The 18,465-nt window shown below is 49.7% G+C and overlaps 1 protein-coding gene across 1 annotated transcript in view; it reads right to left on the reverse strand.

Annotated features, from left to right (window-relative positions):
• Positions 1 to 18,465, reverse strand: part of LOC140404124 (germ cell-specific gene 1-like protein) — a 52,510-nt gene that overhangs the window by 6,238 nt on the left and 27,807 nt on the right. The window contains exons 3-4 of the mRNA XM_072492543.1: positions 5,036 to 5,083; positions 3,164 to 3,316 (exon numbers count right to left, since the gene is read on the reverse strand). Coding sequence (XP_072348644.1) covers positions 3,164 to 3,316; positions 5,036 to 5,083 — 201 coding nt within the window. The remainder of the gene's footprint in view (positions 1 to 3,163; positions 3,317 to 5,035; positions 5,084 to 18,465) is intronic.

The raw sequence follows: 18,465 nt of genomic DNA on the forward strand, positions 1-18,465 counted from the left end.
AACGCACTCATGCTGCACTAAACACTCACTGCACTAAACACTCACACTGCACTAACACACACACACTGCACTCTCCCATGCACACTGCACTAACACACACACACTGCACTAACACACTCACACTGCACTAACACACACACTGCACTAACACACACACACTGCACTAACACACGCACACTGCACTCTCCCACGCCCACTGCACTAACACACACTCACACTGCACTAACACACACACACTGCACTAAACACTCACACTGCACTAACACACACTCACACTGCACTAACACACTCACACTGCACTAACACACACACACTGCACTAACACACATTCACACTGCACTAACACACATTCACACTGCACTAACACACATTCACACTGCACTAACGCACTCACACTGCACTAACACACACTCACACTGCACTAACACACACTCACACTGCACTAACACACTCACACTGCACTAACACACTCACTGCACTCCCCCACACTGCACTAACAGATTCACACTGCACTAACACACACTGCACTAACACACACTCACACTGCACTAACACACACTCACACTGCACTAACACACTCACACTGCACTAACACACTCACACTGCACTAACACACTCACTGCACTCCCCCACACTGCACTAACAGATTCACACTGCACTAACACACACTGCACTAACACACACTGCACTAACACACACACGCACTGCACTAACACACACATACTGCACTAACACACACATACTGCACTAACACACACATACTGCACTAACACACACATACTGCACTAATACACACACACACTGCACTCTCCCACACTGACACACACACTGCACTAAAGCACTCACACTGCACTAACACACTCACTGCACTCACACATTCACACTGCACTCTCTCACACTGACACACACACTGCACTAAAGCACACACACTGCACTAACACACACTGCACTAACACACACACACTGCACTAACACACACACACTGCACTAACACACACTGCACTAACACACACTCACACTGCACTAACACACACTCACACTGCACTAACACATGTACTCACACTGCACTAACACACGCACACTGCACTAACACACGTACTCACACTGCACTAACAGACGCACTCTCACTGCACTAACACACTCACTGCACTAACACACTCACTGCACTAACACACATTCACACTGCACTAACACACACACACTGCACTAACACACTCTCACTGCACTAACACACACACTGCACTAAACACTCACACTGCACTAAACACTCACACTGCACTAAACACTCACACTCACACTGCACTAACACACACTCACACTGCACTAACACACTCTCACTGCACTACCACACACACCACTCTTCCACACTGACACACACACTGCACTAACACACGCACTGCACTAACACACACACACTGCACTAACACACACACACTGCACTAACACACACACTGCACTCTTCCACACTGACACACACTGCACTAACACACGCACTGCATGAACACAGGGGGCTGTTTAGCACAGGGCTAAATCGCTGGCTTTGAAAGCAGACCAAGGCAGGCCAGCAGCACGGTCCAATTCCCGTAACAGCCTCCCCGAACAGGCGCCGGAATGTGGTGACTAGGGGCTTTTCACAGTAACTTCATTTGAAGCCTACTTGTGACAATAAGCGATTTTCATTTTCACACACACTGCACTAACACACACTCACACTGCACAAACACTTACTCTGCATTAACACACTCACACTGCACTAACACACACTGACACTGCACTAACACACATTGGCACACAGTGAGCACTCTGACACACATGCACACAAACACACTGCACTCTCCCACACTCACATATTGATACTGTCATAAACTCTCACTCCTGCAGAAATGATTCAAAACACAGAATCACGCTAACACACACGCTGACCTCCACAAGGGTACAGACTAACACATACTTGGACACACTCACAAATTGAAGTAGTCATACACACAGTCACACACAGACATGCACATGTAAACACACAAACACTAAGCACAGTTTCACACACACGCATGCTCAGTCTCACAGACGCAGTCATCAACATGCAAACTCACAGAATAGGATCAACAGGAGTGTATCGATATTTATAGCATGTATCAATATTTACTGAGATTCCTTGTTGGGTGGGAGTGAGGTGTCAGTACTTAGAAGATGTTCCCAGATGTATTTTATGGGGACAGTGTAGAGGATGCATCACTCTCTAACCCCATGCTCTACCTGTCCTGGGAGTGTAGTGTAGAGGGAGCTTTATAATGTATCTAACCCTGTGCTGTACCTGTCCTGGGAGTGTTTGTTGGGGACAGTGTAGAGGGAGCTTTACTCTGTATCTATCCCCGTGCTGTACCTGTCCTGGGAGTGTTTGATGGGGAGAGTGTAGAGGGAGCTTTACTCTGTATCTAACCCTGGGCTGTACCTGGCCTGGGAGTGTTTGATGGGGATAGTGTCGAGGGAGCTTTACTCTGTATCTAACCCCGTGTTGTACCTGCCCTGGGAGTGTTTGTTGGGGACAGTGTAGAGGGAGCTTTACTCTGTATCTAACCCCGTGTTGTACCTGTCCTGGGAGTGTTTGTTGGGGACAGTGTAGAGGGAGCTTTATAATGTATCTAACCCTGTGCTGTACCTGTCCTGGGAGTGTTTGTTGGGGACAGTGTAGAGGGAGCTTTACTCTGTATCTAACCCTGGGCTGTACCTGGCCTGGGAGTGTTTGATGGGGATAGTGTAGAGGGAGCTTTACTCTGTATCTAACCCCGTGTTGTACCTGCCCTGGGAGTGTTTGTTGGGGACAGTGTAGAGGGAGCTTTACTCTGTATCTAACCCCGTGTTGTACCTGCCCTGGGAGTGTTTGATGGGGACAGTGTAGAGGGAGCTTTACTCTGTACCTAACCCCGTGCTGTACCTGTCCTGGGAGTGTTTGATGGGGACAGTGTAGAGGGAGCTTTACTCTGTATCTAACCCCATGCTGTACCTGTCCTGGGAGTGTTTGATGGGGACAGTGTAGAGGGAGATTTAATCTGTATCTAACGCCATGCTGTACCTGTCCTGGGAGTGTTTGATGGGGACAGTGTAGAGGGAGATTTAATCTGTATCTCACCTGTGGACAGTCCAGTGGTTTAAGACACTCACGTACCTGACAAGACAGAGAAAATGGCTGCAAACGCATTGAGTTTGAGTCCATAGGTGGGGTTTCCCGAGAAACACACATCTAACCCCATGAGCAAGAAACTAATGGAGAGCAAGACAATGTAGAGAACTTCAGAGACCAACGAAAGCCACAGGATACCTGTCCCACAGGAGAGAAGGCGAGGATTAAGGGGGCTATGGACACTCTTACTATCAGATTGTAGAGGAGAATAATAAATGTTTTAAAAGGGGAACAGACAGAAGACATGAAGGAAGAGAGCGCAGAGAACTGTAACCAGAGATAGGATGACAAAGAATGAATTGGAGCTCGAGGGAGAATGACAGAGAAACAGGACAGGAGACACAGAGGGAAAGAAGGAAGATAAACGGAGACACGGAGAAGGATATGAGCTGAAGAGCAGCAGACAGAGACCGTGAGAAACGGATAGAAGCACTAAGCCAGAGAGTGAGAATAAAAGAGAAAAATAGAGGAACCGAAGGGCAGAGAGAGAATGACTGAAAAGTAATGAACAAAGAACAGTACAGCACAGGAATAGGCCCTTCGGCCCTCAACCTGTGCCGACCATGCTGCCCGTCTAACCTAAAACCTTCTACACTTTCGGGGTCCGTATCCCTCTATTCCTATCCTATTCATGTATTTGTCAAGATGCCCCTTAAACGTCACTATCGTCGCTGCTTCCACCACCTCCTCCGGCAGCGAGTTCCAGGCACCCACTACTCTCTGTGTAAAAAAAAAAACTCCCCTCGTTTCCCCTCTAAACTTTCCCCCTCGCTCCTTAAACCTTTGTCCCTGAGGAATTGACTCTTCCACCCTGGGAAAAAGCCTCTGACTATTCACTCTGTCCATGCCCCGTCCATGAGACGGACACAAACCTCCAGATTAATATTGAACGATCACAAACGGTAAGGCAGTGAAAGAAGAGAGAGAGAGACTGAGTGAGATATCGATGAGCACTTGAAACACCAGAGCAAACAAGGTTACAAACCAAGTGCTGAAAAATGGGATTCGAATGGATAGGTGCTTGAAGGCCGGCACAGCACGTTGGGCCAAAAGGTCCAAAGCAGATGGAATCATCAAATCCCTCCACTGCAGAAGGAGGCCATTCGGCCCACTGGGTTTGCACCTACCTGGACCCTATCTCTGTAACCATACCCAACCTTTGGATACTACAGGCAATTTATCATGGCCAATCCACCTAACCTACACATCTTTGGACTGTGGAAGGAAATCGGAGCAGCCGGAGGGAACTCTCGCAGACACGGGGAGAAGGTCCCTCTACAGGTAGAGTCGGAGACAGAATCAGTGAGGGAAGGCCGACTCTGAATAGGCATGTGCATAACCTCTGATTTAAAATAAGTTCCATCACCAGGAATTCGCCTCTCCCATTATTAACCCCCTCACCCTCCCTCCTGACCCATTTTGCAGCTCACACGCCCTCCTCGAGTTGCAGAATCCCGACACTGCAGAAGGAGGCCATTCGGCCCATCGAATCTGCACCGACCCTTCGAAAGACCACCCTACCTATGCACAATCCCCCGCCCTATTCCTGCAACCCTACCCTAAGGGGAAATTTAGCGTGGCAAATCCCCACACAGACACGGGGAGAATGTGCAAAACCCCGCACAATCACCCAAGGCCAGAATCGAACCCGGGTTCCTGGCACTGTGAGGCAGCAGTGCTAACCACCGTGCCACCCTCTCCTCATCCTCCCTCCACCATTACCGACTTCACCCCTCCCAACTGACTTCACCCCTCCCACATCCCCAACCTCACTATCACCTCCACCCCCATCCCCTCCCCATCCCATCTCTATCCCTCCAATCCACAGCTCACCCTGATGAACCAATGCCCTCTCACCTTGTTGTGTGATGGGGGTCAAATCGATAAAACTCCGACACGTCTCCCCTGAAATGAAAGACAGGCAATTATTCAATTTAAGAATGAACGTGAACCCCCCCCCCCTCCCCTACCGCACCCAGCCAGCACAGTTCCTGTCCTGGAGGTTCTGTACCCTAACAGTTAGGATACTGGTTGGAAACCCCAATATTTTATTTTCATTTTGTAAGGCTGTGAGGAGATGATCCCTCGCTCCGGGAGTAATTTCACGCAAAATAGGTATATGGTATGTTAAAACAAACTTTATTACGACCACATTATTAAAATATCTTTAACATAACACAACTACCGGCTTAAACAATGCTGGTCAGTACAGTGAGACAATAATCCTTAACTGCTATCTTTACTTCCACTCAAACAGCCAAAACCATCTCAGATCCCAATCCATTTTTGAATGCAGCTGGCACTCGGGAATACTTGCTGTACTGAGATGTATTTTGGGATAGACCTGAACCCCGTCAGAACCATGCAGAATCTCTGGCTGTGTTTCATCAGAAATGTATCAGCTCGCCTTCCAGCCACAAACTAAAACTGAATCTCAACACCTGATTGCTTCAACCCCTGATGGCTCCTCCCATTAACTACACATCTTCCTAAACTGAACACAATGAACTACTCTGCAGGGAATCCTCTTAATATGAACAACAATTCATCAGCCCAAACTTTTATGATGCTTTGATTGCACTTCTGGCTCTCAAAAAGCCTAGCTGTCTTGCAAACCAGGTTTTTCTTTAAACATGACTGCAGCATTCACACACACACACACCAACCCAGGAGTTTAACCCTTACTGCACCACATACAGAATATATAATATTATCTGAAATTCCTACATTCATCACAGATGTGATCATAGTCACATAGGACATCATCTGTGACTTTGGGTAGGGTGCTCTTTCCAAGAGCCGGTGCAGACTCGATGGGCCGAATGGCCTCCTGTACTGTAAATTCTATGATGATAAGGGACATGTCAGTGGGAGGGCAGAGATCTGATTTGAGGGATTCAAACATGGAATTCTGGGCAAGGTAGACACACACTCGGTAAGCAATTAATTGTTCACAGACTTTGTAGAGGAAAGGGAGTTTGGAGATGGGATGGTAGATTGCAAGAATAGACGGGTCGAGGGTATTCGCTTTTGTGGGGATGGGCAATCCTGGCAGATTTGAAGGCGGAGGGACATAGTATCTGAGGAGAGAGCGCCATTAACAATCTCAACTAACAAGGGAACTAGGACAGAAAGGTGTGTGGCCAGCAGTTTAGAGGGAAGAGGATTAAGGGAGCAGGAGGTGAACCTCATGGATAAGACGAGCTTGGAGAGGGAATGAGGAAACTGGGGAAAGCTGCCAGTTTAGGGGCTGGGTAGAGGGGTAGTGGTGGTGGCTGGTGTGGGGCGCATTGGCGGAAGTTTGATCTGATAATCCAAGCAGAAGGAAGGAGCAACAGAGGCAGCTGGTCAGATGGCCTGAACCTTAGTGACAAAGAAATCCAGTAGACCCTCGCAATTATTGGAGTTGAATACGAGGCTCGGGGGAGGGTCCCAAGAAGAAAGTTTGTCGTGGCAAATAGTTGGCGTCATCTGTGATCGACGCAGCAGGTAGGAGGAGCCTGGCCACATGAGGCATCACGGTCGTCGATATGAGCATGGATGTAGCAGGTGTATTCCTATGGAAGGACGGAAGAAGTCAGGTGTATTCATATGGAAGGACAAAGAAGTCAGTGAACTAAGTGGAGAGAGAACACGATGAGCTGAGATGGATATTGAAACCTCCAAGGATGAATAATAATTTGGCACAGAGATTGAGGTAGGAAGGCAGTGACAAAATCACCTCAGCAATTTGATGAATTTTAGAGAATGAAGATTTGAAAGGGGAGGTCAGGGAGTGGGAAGAAGGCAAGATGTTCAAAGGGTCAGAGGAACAGGGAGACATATCCAGGTGCGGCCTGGTAGTAAGAGCCTGGTTGCCATCACAACAGTTTGGATGAGGCAGGTGGATATATTCGGGTGGGAGGCTTCATCTAGGGAGAAAGGTGTCATCTATCGTCAAGGTCATGATGCTGTTGCAATCATCGACAATAGGATGGCAAGCGCCTTGCTTACAAACTGGACGGGTTACACCTGGGCAGGACTGGAGCTGATGGCCTAGGGGGGCTATTTGCGGGAGCGGTTGGGGAGGGGTTAAACTACTATGCCACGGGGATGTGAATCAATGCAAGGAGTCAGAGGAAGAGGGAGCAAGGACAAAAGCAAAAGATAGAAAAAAGTGAATAAGAAAAGTGATAGGTGGAGAAACCAAGGGCTAAATTCAAACAGGGCAGTGGAGAAAAATAAGCAGAAGCTTAAAGCCAAGTTCCGCACACATGAGTGCGGCCTCAACCGGGACCTGGGATTCATGTCGCATTACATTCATCCCCCACCATCTGGCCTGCAAAATCCTACCAACTGTCCTGGCTTGACACAATTCACACCTCTTTAACCTGGGGTCACCCTATCTCTGGATCTGTAAAGATTTAATCACCTGCTAATGCTCGCATTCCAAGCATTGCCTGGCATCTTTGAATCTGTCTATATGTATGTTTCTGGCACAGACCTCTTCATTCACCTGAGGAAGGAGCAGCGCTCCAAAAGCTAGTGACATCGAAACAAACCTGTTGGACTTTAACCTGGTGTTGTAAGACTTCGTACTGAGAAAAATATTGGGAGCAAGACAAACATTGTGAAAAAGACAAACTTAAAGGCTCTGTGCCTTAATGCACGGAGCATTTGCAATAAAGTGGATGAACTAATCGCGCAGATAGATATAAATGGGACGATATAATTGGGATTACAGAGACATGGCTGCAGGGTGAACAGGGATGGCAACTGAATGTCCCAGGGTTTTCAGTATTTAGGAAGGACAGGCATAAAAGAAAAGTTGGTGGTGTGGCCCTGCTGGTTAAAGAGGAAATTAACACAATAGTGAGAAAGGATATTAACTCCGACAATGTGGAATCTGTATGGGTAGAGTTGAGAAATGCCAAGGGACAAAAAACATTAGTGGGTGTCATATATAGACCCCCAAACTGCAGTGGTGAGGTTGGGAATGGCATTAAACAAGAAATTAGAGATGCATGTAACAAGGGAATATCGGTGATCATGGGTGATTTTTATCTTCACATAGATTGGGAAAATCAAATTAGCCACAATGCCGTAGAGGAGGAATTCCTGGAGTGTGTACGGGATGGTTTTCTTGACCAATATGTGGAGGCACCAACTAGAGAGCAGGCCATCTTAGACTGGGTACTGTGTAATAAGAACGGAATTATTGCCAATCTGGCTGCACGAGACCCCTTGGGGATGAGCGACCATAACATGATAGAATTTTTTATCAAGGTGGAGAGTGAAGTAGTTGATTCGGAGACTGGGTGCTGAATCTTAATAAAGGTAACTATGAGGATATGAGGCATGGGTTGGCCTTTATAGATTGGGGAGAGTTAATTAAAGGGATGACAGTGGATAGACAATGGCAAACATTCAAGGAACACATGGAGGAACTACTGCAACTGTTCTTTCCTGTCTTGCACAGAAGCAAAGGGGGTAAGAGGACCAATCCATGGCTTACAAAGGAAATTAGAATTAGTATCCGATACAAGGAAGAAGCATACAGATTGGCCAAGAAAAATAATAGGGTCTGAGGATTGGGAGCAGTTTAAAATTCAGCAAAGAAGGACAAAGGGATTGATTAAGACGGGGAAAGTACAGTACGAAAGGAAGCTTGCAGGGAACATAAAGACTGATACTAAGAGTTTCTACAGATATGTGAAGAGAAAGAGATTGGTAAAGAGAAATGTAGGCCCCCTACAGACAGAAATAGGGGAATGCATAATAAGGGACAACGAAATGGCTGAGCAATTGAATACATACTTTTGTTCTGTCTTCACAAATGAGGACACAAATCAGATCCCAGAAATGTTGGAGAATGAAAGGTTTAGTGAGAGGGAAGAACTGAGGGAGATCAACATTAGTAGAGAAATGGTGCTGGGAAAACTGATGGGATTGAAGGCGGATAAATCCCCAGGGCCTGAGAATCTGCATCCCAGAGTGCTTAAGGAGGTGACTCTGGAAATAGTGAATGTATTGGTGGTCATCTTCCGGGATTCTATAGACTCTGGAGCTGTCCCTGCAGATTGGAGGGTAGCTCACGTCACTCCGATATTCAAAAAAAGAGGTAGGTAGAGAGAAAGCAGGGAATTATAGACCAGTCAGCCTAACATCGGTAGTGGGGAAAATGCTTGAATCCATTATCAAGGACTTTATAGCGGAACATTTAGAAAGTAGTGGCAGGATCAGTCAGAGTCAGCATGGATTTATGAAGGAAAAATCATGCTTAACAAATCTGTTGGAATTCTTTGAAGATGTAACCAGTACAGTCGACAAGGGGGAGTCAGTCGATGTGGTATATTTGGACTTTCAGAAGGCTTTTGACAAAGTCCCACATAAGAGATTATTGTGCAAAATTAAAGCGCATGGGATTGGGGGAAATGTATTGAGGTGGATAGAAAACTGGTTGGCAGAGAGGAAACAAAGAGTAGGGATTAATGGGTCCTTTTCAAATTGGCAGGCAGTAACCAGTGGGGTACCACAGGGATCGGTGCTGGGCCCCAGCTATTCACAATATATATTAATGATTTGGATGAGGGAACAAAATGTAACATCTCAACGTTTGCAGATGATACCAAATTAGGTGGGAGAGTGAATTGTGACAAGGATGCAGGGATCCTACAGCAAGATCTGGACAGGTTGGGCGAGTGGGCAAACCAATGGCAGATGCAGTATAATTTGGATAAGTGAGAGGTTATTCATTTTGGAAGCAAAAACAGGAAGGCAGATTACTACCTGAATGGTTGTAAATTGGGAGAGGGGAGTGTGCAGCGGGACCTGGGTGTCCTTGTGCACCAGTCGCTGAAGGTAAGCATGCAGGTGCAGCAGGCGGTAAAGAAGGCTAATGGTATGTTGGCCTTCATTGCGAGAGGTTTCGAGTATAGAAGCAGGGATGTGTTGCTGCAATTGTACAGGGCCTTGGTGAGGCCACACTTGGAGTATTGTGTGCAGTTTTGGTCTCCTTCTCTGAGGAAGGATGTTCTTGCTCTCGAGGGAGTGCAGTGAAGGTTTATCAGACTGTTCCAGGATGGCCATGATCTTATAAAATGGCAGAACAGGTTCAAGGGGCTGAATAGCCTGTTTTTGCCCCTAAATCATAGGCACATAGGCCCGGCTACATAGCCAGATTAAAATACACATATCCTGGTTGGGTTGGGTGGGCCGTCGATGGAAGGAAGTCCAGGTTGACACCCCCGGGCATGGAGGACGAGTGTGTCCAGAAGTTATTTGAGAAAATGACACACGACCGGAGGCATTTCCTCGGAGATGATGAGTTAGGAGGTTTGCAAAACCAAGCGTGGGGCAGAGAGGAGATGGCAGAGTGGGAGGTCACTCTCAGATCCAACGGTGATGTAGAATGGACCTTCCACTCGCAAAGCAGGCTGAAACTGGGCCAAAAGGCCAGTAGGACAGTGGAAGGGTTCAGCAGGTAACAGTGGAATGGAAATGGAAATCGTTTATTGTCACAAGTAGGCTTCAAATGAAGTTACTGTGAAAAGCCCCTAGTTGCCACATTCCGGCGCCTGTTCGGGGAGGCTGGTGCGGGAATAGGGCAATGGGGAATGGGCTGGAAGCTCGTTCCCTTAAAACTGAAACTATATGTGCATCCAAACCAAGACCTGATGTGACAACATCTGGAATAGTGTGTACAATTCATAGGAAGAGTGCAAAACAGACGCACAAGAATGTTATTAGGCCTCCGAGGGTTAAACTATGGAGAGATTATGTAAACATTTCAGACCAGCCATGATCTCATTGAAGAGTGCAACATAATAATAATAATAATCTTTATTGTCACAAATAGGCTTACATTAACACTGCAATGAAGTCACTGAAAAGCCCCCAGTCGTCACACTCTGGCGCCTGTTCGGGTACACAGAGGGAGAATTCAGAATGTCCAATTCACCTAACAGCACGTCTTTCGGGACTTGTGGGAGGAAACCGGAGCACCCGGAGGAAACCCACGCAGACACGGGGAGAATATGCAGACTCCGCACAGACAGTGACCCAAGCCGGGAAGCGAACCTGGGACCCTGGTGCTACCCACTGTGCTACCGTGCTGCCCAAGAGGCTCGAGGGGCGGTGTAGATGGAATCTGAGGGGCTTTCCCCTCTCCCAAATTGCATCTAGGTCTGTTTCTGTCTCCAACAGCTCAGCATCTCCCTAGACAGACACTGAGAACCATCCAGGAATCATAGAATCCCCCACAGCGCAGAAGGAAGCCATTCGGCCCATTGAGTCTACACCCATTCTTCGAAAGACCACCCCACATAGGCCCCAATCCCCCGCCCTATCCCTGTAACCCCAACCAATCTTTGGACATTTGAGGGGCAGTTTAGCATGGCCAATCCGCCTAACCTGCATACAGGTAGGAGCATTTTGGAGCACAAAAAGTGGCTTAAAAATTGCAGGATTCCATCTAATTTCGGGTTAGGGTTGGGTTACGGTTCGCGTTTGATGCACGATCAATGACCACTAAAGTGAGGTTGTAGTCCAACTGATGGCTTTAATAAGCTAGATGTTTCCCCCAGCAGCTCAGGTACAGAATGAAGGCTGCTGGGGCGGCACGGGCTCTTATACCCCACCTTGCAAGGTGGAGCTACCATACAGCTTGACCAAAAGGAAACATACAATATCTACCAATGGTGTTCCAGCATTACCAGGTACCGTAATACCTCTACACAGACTACCACATTCACCCCCTGTTAAAAAAGAGTCCGGCGGGGCTGGTGGCTTGATATTACAACATGGTAACGTGGTAGAAATTATAGTTATGGAGGTACCGTAATACCTCCGTACAGCGTTTTGTAATGATTTACAGATTCACAATTAACTATATACACTTTAAAACGAAGCAATCAGTCGATTGGGGGCCCTGGTCGCCCTCTGTGATCGTCGAAGTCTTGGTGGTGACGCCGGTGGAGGCTCGGGCGTCTGTGACTCCGGAAGCGTGGCCTCGATTTCTGTGGCAGCTTCAACACCCCTAGACGGTGCTGGTGGGGAAAACGGTTGACCTGGGAAGGGAGCGTCTGCAGGGTACGTCGGTGGGTGGGGGGGCCGGCGGAAGGACCGATCCTCCTGTAAGGTGCACCGGTGGGAGGGAGGGTGGGACTGGTGGCTGGGGTGTGCGTGGGGCTCCGGCAGGCCCAGATCTCGTAGGGAGACCATATCTTGTCGGCCGTCGGGGTACACCACGTAGGCTGGGGGTTAGCGTGGAGAAGATGGACCCTCTCGACCAACGGGACCGACTTGTGCGCCCGCACGTGTTTTCAGAGCAGGATGGGTCCGGGAGTTGCCAGCCAGGTCGGGAGCGAGGTCCCAGAGGGGGACTTCCTGGGGAAGGACAAGGAGACGTTCGTGAGGTGTTTGGTTGGTCGTGGTACAAAGCAGTGACCAGATGGAGTGGAGGGCATCCGGGAGGACTTCCTGCCAGCGGGAGACTGGGAGATTCCTGGACCGTAGGGCCAGTAGGACGGTCTTCCAGACCGTTCCGTTCTCCCTTTCTACCTGTCCGTTACCCCGGGGGTTGTAACTGGTCGTCCTGCTCGAGGCGATGCCCTTGCTGAGCAGGAATTGACGCAGTTCGTCGCTCATAAAGGAGGACCCCCTATCACTATGTATGTAAGCGGGGAACCCAAACAGTGTAAAGTTGCTATGGAGGGCCTTGATGACGGTGGTTGCGGTCATGTCGGGGCAGGGGATGGCGAATGGGAACCAGGAGTACTCGTCAATCACATTCAGGAAGTACGTGTTGCGGTCGGTGGAGGGGAGGGAGCCTTTGAAGTCCATGCTGAGGCGTTCAAAGGGACGGGAAGCCTTTATCAGGTGCGCTTTCTCTGGCCTGTAGAAGTGTGGCTTGCACTCTGCGCAGATTTGGCAGTCCCTGGTGGCTGTCCTGACCTCCTCGATGGAGTAGGGCTGGTTGCGGGTCTTGATAAAGTGGAAAATGCGAGTGACCCCGGGTGGCAGAGGTCCTCGTGGAGGGCTCGGAGGCGGTCCATTTGTGCATTGGCACACGTGCCGCGGGACAGGGCATCAGGAGCTCGTTTAGCTTCCCGGGACGACACAAGATCTCGTAGTTGTAGGTGGAGAGTTCGATCCTCCACCGCAAGATCTTATCGTTTTTTATCTTGCCCCGCTGTGCATTATCGAACATGAAAGCAACCGACCGTTGATCAGTGAGGAGAGTGAATCTCCTGCCGGCCAGGTAATGCCTCCAATGCTGCACAGCTTCTACTGTGGCCTGGGCCTCCTTTTCGACTGAGGAGTGGCAAATTTCTGAGGCATGGAGGGTGCGTGAGAAGAAGGCCACAGGTCTGCCCGCTTGGTTGAGGGTGGCCGCCAGAGCTACGTCAGGCGCGTCGCTCTCGACCTGGAAGGGGAGGGACTCGTCGATGGCGTGCATCGTGGCCTTTGCAATGTCTGCTTTGATGCGGCTGAAGGCCTGGCGGGCCTCTATCGACAGGGGAAAAACTGTGGATTGGATCAGGGGACGGGCCTTGTCCGCATAGTTGGGGACCCGCTGGGCATAGTAAGAGAAAAACCCTAGGCAGCGCTTCAGGGCCTTGGAGCAGTGAGGGAGGGGGAACTCCATAAGGGGGCGCATGCGTTCAGGGTCGGGGCCTATAACTCCATTTCGCACTACGTAGCTGAGTCGGTGCTAGACACGCATTTATCCTTGTTACACGTAAGGTTAAGGATCTTTGCGGTCTGGAGGAATTTTCGGAGGTTGGTGTCGTGGTCCAGCTGGTCGTGGCCGCAGATGGTGACATTATCGAGATATGGGAATGTTGCCCGTAAACCGTACCGGTCAACCATTCGGTCCATCTCGCACTGGAAGACAGAGACCCCGTTAGTGACATCGAAGGGAACCCTTAAGAAGTGGTAGAGCCGCTCATCTGCCTCGAAGGCAGTGTATTTGCAGTCACTAGTGCGGATGGGGAACTGGGGGTAGGCGGACTTAAGATCCACCGTGGAGAAGACCTTGTAATGCGCGATCCTGTTTACCAGGTCGGATATGTGGGGGAGAGGGTACGCGTCCAGCTGCCGAAACCTGTTGATGGTCTGACTGTAGTCGATGACCATCCTATGCTTCTCCCCGGTCCTAACCACCACTACTTGAGCTCTCCAGGGACTGTTGCTAGCTTCAATGACTCCTTCCCTCAGTAGCCTTTGGACCTCTGACCTAATAAAGATCCGATCCTGGGCACTGTACCGTCGACTCCTGGTGGCGACGGGTTTGCAATCCGGGGTGAGGTTCACGAACAGGGAAGGCGGATCACCCTTGATGGTCGCGAGGCCGCAGACAGTGAGGGGGGGTATAGGGCCGCCGAATTTGAAAGTTAGACTTTGGAGATTACACTGGAAGTCTAAACCTAGGAGTGTGGCCGCGCAGAGGTGGGGAAGGACATAGAGCCGGTAATTTTTTAACTCCCTTCCCTGGACCATGAGGTTTGCTACACAAAACCCCTTTATCTCTACTGAGTCGGAACCGGAGGCCAGGGAGATTATTTGATTAACGGGGTGGACGAGGAGAGAACAGCGCCTTACCGTTTCGGGGTGTATGAAGCTCTCCGTGCTCCCAGAGTCGATTAAGCAGCACCTCTCGTGCCCGTTGATTAGTACTGTTGTTGTAGCAGTTGAGAGTGTTCGAGGCCGGGCCTGGTCCAGGGTCACCGAGGCTAATCTCAGCAGTTGAGTATTCTCTTCGGGCGGTGTGCGGTCAGCCGAGCTGGGGTCCTGGGAGTCCATCCAAGATGGCGGCTCCAATTGGTCGCACATAGCTGGGGGTGCACAAAATTGCGGCGCCCATCCGTCGAACGTGGCGTCCGCGGGACAAGGTGGCAGTTCCCGGGGGCTGCACGTGGCCCTGGAGAAGGAAGATGGTGGCGCCCGCTGACCGCACGGGGACCGTGGAGAGGTTTGAGGTGGCGGTCCGCATTCGCCACCGGAGACCGCGGCGACCACACGGGCCTGGCATACCACCACGAAGTGGCCCTTTTTACCGCATCCCTTGCAGGTGGATGCGCGGGCCGGGCAGCGCTGGCGGGGGTGCTTGGCCTGCCCGCAAAAGTAACAGCGGGCCCCCCCAGGGTTGCCAGGCCGCCTTGCAGCACAAGCTTGTGGGGGGATGGGAGATGTCTAGGGGTCAGCTGCGGAGAGGTTCCACGCTGTCCAGTGGGCTGCCACGTGGTCGGGAACGTAAGCGCGAGTGTTTCGGGAGCCCACATCCAGGGAGCCTGCAAGGGCCCGTGTCTCCTTGAGGCCTAGGGTGTCTTTTTCCAGCAATCGCTGGCGGATTTGGGAGGACAGCATACCTGCCACAAAAGCGTCCCGGATCAAGAGTTCTGTGTGGTCGCTCGCCAAAACTAGCAGCCAGCTGCAGTTTCTCCCCAACACCAGGAGTGCACGGTAGAATTCTTCCAGCGATTCCCAAGGGATTTGTCGCCTCGTTGCTAGCAGATGTCGGGCGTAGACCTGGTTTACCAGGCAAATATAATGTCCTTTTAGCAGCTCCATTTCTGCACTGAAATCGTCCGCTTCCTCGATGAGGGTGTAAATTTCCGGGCTCACCCTCGAGTGCAGGACTTGCAATTTCTGTTCTCCCGTTGGTGTGTTTTCGGCCGTTCCGAGATATCCTTTAAAACACGCCAGCCAGTGCTTGAAGATTGCCGCTGAGTTCGCCGCGTGGGGGCTGAGTTGCAGACACTCCGGCTTGATTCGGAGCTCCATCCTTTTAAATCTAGATTATTAAATTGATGCACGGTCAATGACCACTAAAGCGAGGTTGTAGTCCAACTGAAGGCTTTAATAAGCTAGATGTTTCCCCCAGCAGCTCAGGTACAGAAAGAAGGCTGCTGGGGTGGCACGGGCTCTTATACCCCGCCTTGCAGGGCGGAGCTACCATACAGCTTGACCAATAGGAAACATACAATATCTACCAATGGTGTTCCAGCATTACCAGGTACCGTAATACCCCGACACAGACTACCACAGCGTTAGTCTTAGATTTCTCTCTTCTTCCTCCTCTCCTACAGCTCCGTAAGCATCGTGTATGGTGATTGTTTGTCGCTTGTACCAACATAGCAGGCAGGGCACGCCCTGCTCATAATGAGCCCATGCTTCCTGCCTTTATAACACATGATAAATGGATGCGGCTCCGTTGAATTTCTTAGTCTGTATCATTGGATTTTCAAAAAGGTTTCGACAAGGTCCCAGTCGATGGGTGAGTGGGTGAGCCAGCTTCATGAGGGATTAGAGGAGGGATGTGGAGTGAATTGAGGCACGAGGACAAATCTGTCCCTGCGACATCCCACAGTCATGGGACTGTTATTCTGCACCCTTTGCAGCAATGATTTGGACAGAGGTGCTGGGACTTGGAAATGCCAACCTTGGTTGGACATATTCCTGGAGGTTGGGTCACATGTTCTCCTGCCTCCAACCGCCCTACCCCTACACTCTCACCATCGCTCAGCCAATATGTCCACCCCTGTATTGCCCCGACCTTCCCAGAGCCAATCAGAAAGCCAGTAGAGGAACTATCTGATAGGATGACTCTTGCCTGTTAGTCAGACTGCCTTTTCCCACATTTCTGACATTTCTATAATGAAGAAACAAAAACATTCAATGAAAAAACAATTTTAAACACGCTTTGGTTTCTCCCCCCAATCGTTTTTGGGGTATTATTCATAGCTGTGCCTTGGCGATTAATTCCTGGAGACTCCAGGGTAATCGTAGAGGGTTGAAAGAAAACTCAGGATCAAAGATTTGAGCTGTTATCAGAATAATCCTTTCTCAAGAGAGGGATCGATGTGTGGCTTACTACGGGGGGGGGGAATTAGAGTAAAAGAAGAGGCTTATAATGTCGCAAAGAGGTCTGAGGATTGGGGATGTTTTAGACACCAGAAAAAGACCACCAGAAAGTCGATAAGAAACAGAACTGAATGAGAGTAAGCAAGGCAAGAATAAGAAAACGGATGGTAAGTGCTTTTTCTAAGTATATAAAAAGGAAGAGAGTAGCTAAAGCAAATTTTAGTCTCTTAGAAACAGAGACAGGAAAAAATTATCCATAGAATCCCTACAATGGCGCAGTGGTTAGCACTGCTGCCTCATCGTGCCGAGGATTGGGTTCGATGCCGGCCCCGGGCCACTCTCCGTGTGGAGTTTGCACATTCTCTCAGTGTCTGCGTGGGTCTCACCCCCACAGCCCAAAAAGATGTGCAGGGTAGGTGGATTGGCCTTAAATGGAAAGAAAATAAACTGGATACTTTAAATTTTAAGGAGAAGAATCCCTACTGTGCAGAAAGAGGCCATTCGGCCCATCGAGTGCGCTGACCCTCTGAAAGAGCACCCTACATTAAAAAAAAAAAAATTTAGAGTACCCAATTCATTTTTTCCAATTAAGGGGCAATTTAGCGTGGCCAATCCATCTACCCTGCACATCTTTTTTGGGGTTGTGGGGGCGGAACCCACGCAAACACGGGGAGAATATGCAAACTCCACACGGACAGTGACCCAGGGCCGGGATCGAACCTGGGACCTTGGCGCTGTGAGGCTGCAGGGCTAACCCACTGCGCCACCGTACTGCCCAAGATCACCCTACCTAAGATCACTCCCCCGCCCTATCCCTGTGCCCCCGCCTAACCTGCACATCTTTTGACACTAAGGGGCAATTTAGCATGGCCAATCCACCTAACCTGAACATCTTTGGACTATGGGGGGGGAACCGGAGCACCCGGAGGAAACCCACGCACACACGGGGAGAACGTGCAGAGTCCACACAGTGACCCGAGGCTGGAATCGAACCCGGGTCCCTGCTGCTGTGAGGCAGCAGTGCTAACCTGTTTATATCTCTTTGCAGCCTTTTTATCCTTATTCCCACCTAGCTTTGCACATAGGAACTCGGAGCAGGATTGGGGAAATCAGCCCCTCAAGCCTGCGCCGCCATTCAATACGATTAATGGCTGACCTCACCTCGGCCTCAATTCCTCTTTCCTGCCCATTCTCCATCACCCTTCCACCCAATACTAAAGAAAAATCTGTCCACCTCCTCTGTAAATTTACTCAGTGTCCCGGCATCCAGCGCACTCTGGGCAGTGGGCCTGGGGAGGATGCTCTTTCAGAGGGTCAGTGCAGACCCGATTTGTTGAATGGTCTCTTTCTGCACTGTAGGGACTTTACAGTGAAGTGAGAGAGCAAGGAGTTGGCAGGTGCAGTACAGTGTGGCAGAGTGTCAATTCGGTCATATGAATAGA

Source organism: Scyliorhinus torazame, chromosome 29, assembly GCF_047496885.1.
Source record: "Scyliorhinus torazame isolate Kashiwa2021f chromosome 29, sScyTor2.1, whole genome shotgun sequence".
NCBI classification, from domain to species: domain Eukaryota; kingdom Metazoa; phylum Chordata; class Chondrichthyes; order Carcharhiniformes; family Scyliorhinidae; genus Scyliorhinus; species Scyliorhinus torazame.